Below are 8,215 nucleotides of genomic sequence, written 5' to 3' on the forward strand. Positions count from 1 at the left end.
TAACAAAGCGATTATTTTCTCTCCCCGGAAACAAAATTAGATGGTACAGTGCCTATTCAACGGCCCGTTTGTCTACCGGCGGCAATGTATAAACTGTCACAGCATGAAATCAGTTTTCTTGCCTTGGTTCATTTCAAATCAGAGGTTTCAAGCACATTATTATTGCCATTAGAGACCCTCGGCTACGGAAGGCTAGTCTCGCAAAGACAGGGACTCGTTCTCCGCTCTAACACTTTTAATTCTATTCTTTTCTCCATGGACTGTTGGCTTTAAGAAGGTGACTGGGCCAGTGGCCCTAATCGCCACAGATAATAAATTGATCAACTCTTAAACTTCTGAGAGGGCTGAATGGGGCTCACCCCTCCATTGAGCATGGACGGATTACTCACGCTTAGTTGGCTCTAGGTAGGCTTTGGCAAGCCACCCCACCAGGCCTGGGAATGGGGCTGCATTGAAGCCCATTCACAAGCTCCTGACACAGAGCATGCTTTTATACAGCGTTGCTTTATTATGAGAAGATCCCTGGCCGCCCACCCCGGGCTCGTTCTTGCAGCACTCTTTCTTGCACGTTGAGAAAGGTTATCCCCTGCTTTAATCCATATTGCAATGTGGATTAGAGAGCATGTGTGCGTGTGCGCGGGGCGATTGTTTCAACTTCACGCGGGATTCCTTCGGAGCCCCCCCCGCTCTTACTGACTCATACTCTCTTTTTCTCGTTCCCCCTCTTTCACCTTGCTTCTCTCTCTCTCTCTCTTTTACAAAGTCCCTATAGGCTCTGGTAAAGGATTTGCATCCTGAATGGGTAACCTGCCGTTCTCGTCAATGAAGACATCAGATCAAAGTTCAGCCAGTCAAAGCCCCACTAAAACGTTAAGGAGGCCGGCGTGTACACAAAGGCGAGGGATGAAGAGCAACTGCTGCCTCGAGAGAGATGTAGAAAAAACGCACTGGAATCCCTGATCCAGATTAAGAGTGGATTATAGCGTTCACAATGGAGCCGGTTTTATTTGAATTCTGTGTAAAATTTTGTTTAATATTTCCATTTTTAATGGTTATTCTAAACTTTCCTTAAGTTGAAAAGCTGCAAAAATGTTCAGATGTTCAAATTTTTCATTAGTCTATCGGCGTCTCATGATCTTTCGGGTACTTCTCATGGCAAGATATTTTAAGCAACACTCTTAAAAAATAAAGATGCTACACAATGCCATAGAAGAGCCATTTTGGGAAAACCGTTAACATTAGAAGAATCGCTCTTTCACAAAAGGTTCTTTGTGGTGGAAAAATCCTTTTGTAGCAACTTTATTTTCAAGAGGGAACATCAGATTTTTTATTGTTTTCCTTTTGCCATGAATCGGATAGTTTGATGTAGTTAAAGTTTTAAAAGGAACTTTTCATTGTGACTCATTGGTCACTTTATTTTAAGGTCCACTTCTCGGTTTTAATAAACTATTAACTACGACTTTTGCTTAGTTAACTCTTAATTTGTTGCTTAATAATAGTTAGTAAGGTAGTTGTTAGGTTTAGGTATTGGGTAGGATTAGGGATGTAGAATATGGTCATGCAGACTATGTGCTTTATAAGTGCTTATAAACAGCCAATATGCTAATAATAGGCATGCTAATAAGCAACTAGTTAATAGTGAGAATTGGTCCTTATACTAAAGTGTTACCAAAAGGATTTGGTGAATCTCATGAAACCTGTGGGTCATATTTGATCTCTACATCAAAATAAAGACAAAATTTTAGTTTAACATTTAACGTTTAACAACATCCCATTTTTGTGGCATTACTTTTTTCAAATGAAACAAAGCCCCCCAGTTCTACGATAATGTATTATCATAACTTTAGTGGGTGAACAAATCTATGAAAAATATTGAATACAGACTAAATTTTATATTGTCAATATATAATATAGTGTAATATTACATATGTTATTTTATGCATTGTTATATATTTTAAAACTATATATTGTAAAATTGCTTCTAGACATGAAGATTCTTAAAATTCATGTGGTTATGGATTATTTGTTTTATAAAAACAGATCTGGATTTAGACTACTTTTAAAAATATCCTCTCCATCTACAACTAACATAAAATACTTGCCAAAAGCAATTGCAAGGCTAAAGACAATAAAGCACTTAATTGCCCTTCTCCGGCGTCAGGTCGGGGCTTAATTGCTCTCATCCCCAGCCTTATTTGTGACAGTCAGACCCTTAAGTTTAGGTGGGATTTATCATCACGACACAATGACAGCTCACTGCAAGAAATTAATCCTTTTTGCAGTTGTCTCTTAAACGAGCCAAATGCCCCATGTTGGTTCCCTGACTATTAAATTGGGTTACTTTATGATATGGTATAATTGGTATCAATTGCTCACCAGGTGACATGGACCCTGTTGTTTAAATGGTGCTGCTTTTCCCACAATGAAGGCAGCGCCTTGCTGAGTGCAAACTGCACCGAGACACTTCTCTGGGTAGCTATAATCTTAATTAGCTAACCCACTCGTTCACATAGATATTTGTCATTATCTATATGAAATACGCCCAGCGGGAAGGCCATGATACAATATATTACCCACAAGGCAACTGTGTGAAATGTGTGCTTTCTCCTTAAAATCCCGGGCACTTTTCCTTTTCATTTATTTCGGCCGGCGAGTGGTGTTTAGCACAGCAGGCTCAGGGGGCGGCATTGTTTATTTGTCAAAAGTTAAAACTGCCTCTCGTCGACAGCTTTCTGAAAGCAGGTTTCAAGAGGTGCCTCTGATGCTAAATTGTAAAGTTGTATTTGTGAATACTGTACTGTATGTGTGGTGTAGTGTGTTGTAATTGAAGGGTTTGCCAGAGAGAATAAGAAAGGGCCTTAAATTAACGTTTTGCGTTGTGGGCCTTTTGTGTGTAATAGGTCTGGTTAAAATCATAAAAGGAATTGTCATAACCAATGCTTAAGAAAATGTTAACACTGGGGGAAAAGCTCTCAATTTGGTTTAGTCAAGTTGGAACATTTGTACCTCAGCAGCATAAGGGAAATGCACAGCTTTGGCTACCCGGAGAGAAAAGCCATATAGTCCAGATGTTCAACAAATGTCATCTGCCAGGAGATGTTATGCTTCGAATCCACTAAGTTCTTGTCAAAGAAGGCCATTATTATAGAAATTATGCCTGCAGTTTTTTGTTAGAAACTTAAACACAAAACTAAAGATTCTGTCATCATTTATTTATCTTCATGTTGTTCAAAACCTGTATATGACTGTTTATTATGTTGAACACAAAAGAAGATGTTTTGAGAAATGTCTCGGCGGTTTTGTGTCCATATACAATGGAAGTCAAAAGGGGCCAATGTAGTTTGGTTACCAACATTCTTCAAAACAGCTTTTGTGTTCAACAGAAGAAAGAAAGTCATACAGGTTTGGAATGACACAAGGATGAGTAAATGCTGATATGATTTTCATTTGTGGTGAACTGTCCCTTTAAGAATTTATGAATACAGAGCAACCATTTTAAATTCCACAAACAAACGTTATTCCCTAATTTCTTGCATAATATATGTGATTAAAACACATGCACGCTAAATCAAGATTGTCGTTCCTTATTTAGTTGTGTTTTTGTTTAATGCCTTCTCTCAAAACATTTACCACAAAACTTATTGATGACTGTTTAGCGAATCTGGGGAAGCGTCGGGTCGCACTTTCATTATTCCATACCCGGAATGAATGCGAGAAATGATTATAGCAGCCACCCCAGTCATTATCTTATCTAACAATGGCAGGCCTGTTCAAATTAAACATTCTTCTCTTGACAGGTGTGTACGGATGTGGTTCTCTCCGCGCGTGCCTGCCGCGTGTTTGAGTCTGGGGTTATGAGCGTGACAGACAGGGGTGTGCTGTGATGGAGGGAGACCGTCTCTCGGGAGATGCTGTGTAAATAGTGCAGTTGTGTGTGGGGGTCCGTCCTTGACAGACAGTATAACAGAGATGCCTCGTCTTCCAGGTGAAGGGCTGCCGGTGCGCGCGTGTGCATGCGTGAGTTAAGCACACTGCGTAGGAGTGACAGACAGGTTCGGTGTGTGTGTGGGAGTTTCTTGATAGACAGAGGTTCGACGCAGCAGAGGTGGCCCAGGCGATGCCCTGATTCAGCTGTGGATGTTTATTAGTGATGGAGATAAGCTAAGGGATAGATAATTGGAGGAATAGGCAGATAAACAGAGGGATTGAAATGGAAGGATAGACAGATAAGCGGAGGGGAGGGGGGCCGATCAGGTGTTTCTCACCCAGCCCCTCATTAATGACACGTTCATTATTTCTGAGTTAGCACAGAAGCGCTGCAGTGGTGTCAACTCTTAACTTCCATCATTAAATCATTAATTTTTTCCAGGCGGTAAGTGAGGCCAGCGTAATGAAGCCGTCACCGTCTCAGCAGAATTCTCCTCTGTGAATGGCAGTCGCTGACTGACTCTACAGTTTCCTTAGAGGTTTCTGTAGGGCTTTGGTTGGTTGTTTACTTTATAATTGATTTGACTATTGCGAAGTCCATTTTATGCATCATGATATGATACCACGGTTATAGAAAGGTTTCTGGATGTGTGATATTTTGCTACAATAGTTTGGATCTATGTCATAATAATACAATGACATCCTTTGAACCACCCTAGAGTACCTTGATATGTCAATTTTATGATATAAGAATATCGTGCTAGCCTTCTAAAATATCCTTCTTGGAATGTCCAAATTCACTGTTTTTGAGGAAATGGAGAAAACGCTGTTCTTTTTAAGTGAGTAAATTCTGTGCTGTCGACAAGCCCCCTTTTAATACTTTGGTTAGTTATTTGCAAAACCCAATGACAAACCTACAGGGTGACTAATAATGATGATTTATGGCACAAAAATAAATCAAAACCATTAAATATGGAGATACAAGGTTTAAGAAGGACAGCAGCGTTATTTATTAGATGTATCATATTGTTGAAAATATTGAATGTAATAATCACATTTATGATTCATTTTACCATTACCACCTACCCTTTTGTTATCAATGATGACTGGAGCCGAGGCCCAGGTACCCAAAGAAACCTTGATGATGCTCTCTGAGCCCTCTCCTCCCCTGTTATCTTGTTACTAATGTTTTCCTCCCTGTACTTCTGGGAGCTTGTGGTCTCCAGGGTCTGCCATCTTCAGGAACCAGCAAGCTGTTTCCAAGCAGCTCGGAGGGAAACAAGTATTGTTTAGTGTCATATGTGACAACGTGCACGTTTTTTTTCCACAGTGATCTGGCATGATGCCACAGGTGAAAGGGCATCACACTTTTCCCACTTTAACTTCACTTTCATTTACACACTTTTTTTCATCTTGGCCTCATTTTAACATGCATCTGGCTAATGATTTATGCCTAATTGTTGCAGTTTTAGGGTCAAACTAAGGTTCGGTGATTTGATTCTCAGTCTAAAGCAACAATAGTGTTACATGACTTTAACATTTTGTTGTCAATCTTGCCTCAATTTAAAATAATTATATTTAAAGGTATAATTGTAAATTGAATTTACATTTATAATTGTAGATGTAAATGTGTGTTGAGTTAAAGAGAGTTTTGTGAATGGCATAATGTGTAAGTTTGAATGCTTGTATATAGAAATAACGTATAGTAATTAATATATTATAATATATAGAAAATCAAGTTTTAATCAGTCTTATCTAGATACGCAGAAAATTTATTATGAACAATAATAAAGTAATGCACAGGAATAGTGTTGAATACTGTTTTTAATTGCTGGATTAACTGTTGATGGATTTTCCTGCATTTCAGCCTGAGCACTGTAGACTTAGGTTTGACGATATAAAATCCAACACCACAAGTTATATTTGTGGGCGAAAGGAATATAAATGTACTTGGTGCATATTTGTAAAATAATCCTGCATTAAAAAAAAAATGTCTTCGGTCTGTCGGAGAATAGTTAGTTTTTATATTCAGTGTGGAAAAGCACCAATACAAATGCTCAGAAGTCATCTTTAAAACCCAGTCCGTGATGCTGGCCAAAGACGGCCTTGTGATCTTGCGACGTGACGTTTTTTTGGCTTCTTTCCTCCTCAGCATGCGTGAAGTCTCTTGCTAAGCTTGATGTGCCAAAAAAGTTGTGACTTGCTTTTGAAAGCGATCCAGCCTTCAGTCTAGAAAGTCTAGACAGTTGATTTAGAGTGCTTTAGTAACATCGTTGCTTTTGTTTGTTTCGTTTTTTTGTCTCACTTAAATGATGTTAAACAGCAGATGATAGTTATTTTCAAATGTCATAGTGAATTTTTGAACATGTTTATTTATGTAGATTGTGAGTAAGTGGATAATCTTCTAGGCGAATGATTACAAAACCGCTTTTGGTTGAGCCATGTCAAGTTGCATTTTGATGGAAACCTATATATATTCTTGCCTGGATCTTGAATGTCTTATTTCAGAAATCAAACATTTATAATCAAACATTGAGTTTTTTTAAATGGGGCTCCCTTAGATTTCTCGGCAGGTTGCGTCTCCCGTGTGTGAGCGTTTGTTCAGTCCAAACCCCCTCCCTTTTACACTCTCACACATTAAAAAGGCACATCGAATAAAACTTTCTTAGCTTCTGTCTTAGGGGGTAATGAGGTTCTGTTCAATATGCTATTTTCCATATTCCATTTGATGTGTTTAAATATTAATCTCCTGAAATATGAATGTGCCGGGAGACTTCGGATGAGGCTGTTACGAAAGAGTATCAGAAGCAGTGTAAATGTAGTGTGAGAGCTGTTCTGAGATCAGTAAACTTTTGTCTTTGTTATGTCACTAAAGCTTTGACTTTTAATGGAAGCTGTGATAGTAGAGTTGCTTAACCACATACGTATGATGTTATACTTTATGCGTATAACCTCGATGTTTATATACTGAACGCACGCATGTGTGTGTACTGAAACTATCAATCTGCCTTATTGTACATTGGGGTCACGGCGTGCCAGAGCCTGTGTCAGCTGGGTGGGCATATGGAGGTCTTGGCTGAGGGTGCAAGCAGACTGTGGGCAACTCTGGACCCAAACTTGGACACATTTGTTCTATAGGCAGAAGGCAGGGGTAACCCCTATACTGTCCGCACTCGGAGGGCCCGGGACAGTGACCCACACCAGATGCCTGTTTGTTTTCCCACACAGTTCAACGCTGCGTTCTGAGATTCCGAAATTGTCATTAAATAAACATCTGAGTATTAATGTTACGTCTATCTTGTTTAGAAAGTGTTTCTAAAAGCATTTTTACAGGGCCATTTTGTCATTACATTTCCTGAAACTTTGAATTATGTATAATTAAAAGCCTCTCAGGTCCTGCGTGAAATGGGTATATAATCTTAAAAAGTGTTTTATCTCTGGTTTTCAGTTTAGCAAACTCATTTGGAAGTCACGTTTATATAAGTTCGAACGTCGGGCTGATGAGCTGAAAAAGGTGCCGGTGATTCATGAGATCTTGCTTTTGACTAACATATAATGAAAATGAGAAAAAAGGAACACGGCTCTCCAAGCATGAATGTTTTATCGCTTTTACTGCACTATGCAGCTGAAAGTCTCGAGTCAAGGCTCTACCGCACAATAGACCTAAAAGTTTAATAACAACTCGTTCACGGGGTTCTGTTTGTGTGTCAGGCTATGTGTGCGTGTGTTTGCATGTAATTGTGTTCATTTGTGTTGCTGTGTACAGAAAAATTGACACCCCCGGATTCAAGGGTCCTGCGAGAGGAGGGAGGAACAGCCAACCACATGGCAGGGTAGGCGCGGCGTCCCGGGCTGGGGCCGTATGGAAGGTCAGGGGGGGTGCGAGCAGCAGCAGTCAGGACTCTGAAGGTAACAGTGGGAGAATGGGACGGATTCTGCCCGCTGGTCACCAGCCAACACACCCAGTCAGTAGTGTGCACTTGCAGTCAATCTTCAAATGTGAGGTAGGGGGTGCTGTCCAAACAAAACACTAGTTGTTGGGTTTGTGTAGTAAAATTATGAAGTGCCTGTTTAGGTTTAGCTTCTGTGGCTTCAAAATATATTTGAACACTTAAAGGGACAGTTCACCCAAAAATGAAAATTCTGTCTTCATTTACTCACCCTCAAAGCCTTAGTTTGACCTGTATACATTTCTTTGTTCTGATGAACACAAAGAAAGATGTTTGGAAGAATGCTTGTAACCAAACAGTTCTTGGCCACCATTGACTACCATAGTAGGAAAAATGAC

General features: G+C 39.7%; 1 protein-coding gene across 1 annotated transcript in view; it reads left to right on the forward strand.

Annotated features, from left to right (window-relative positions):
* dnajc24 (DnaJ (Hsp40) homolog, subfamily C, member 24) overlaps positions 1 to 8,003 on the forward strand; it is a 29,433-nt gene extending 21,430 nt beyond the window's left edge. Inside the window, exon 8 of the mRNA XM_057330132.1 lies at positions 7,694 to 8,003. Within this exon, the coding sequence (XP_057186115.1) occupies positions 7,694 to 7,764 (71 nt within the window). The 3' untranslated portion in view covers positions 7,765 to 8,003. The remainder of the gene's footprint in view (positions 1 to 7,693) is intronic.
* Positions 8,004 to 8,215: the final 212 nt, after the last annotated feature.

The sequence above is a fragment of the Triplophysa rosa genome, linkage group LG3, assembly GCF_024868665.1.
Source record: "Triplophysa rosa linkage group LG3, Trosa_1v2, whole genome shotgun sequence".
NCBI lineage: Eukaryota > Metazoa > Chordata > Actinopteri > Cypriniformes > Nemacheilidae > Triplophysa > Triplophysa rosa.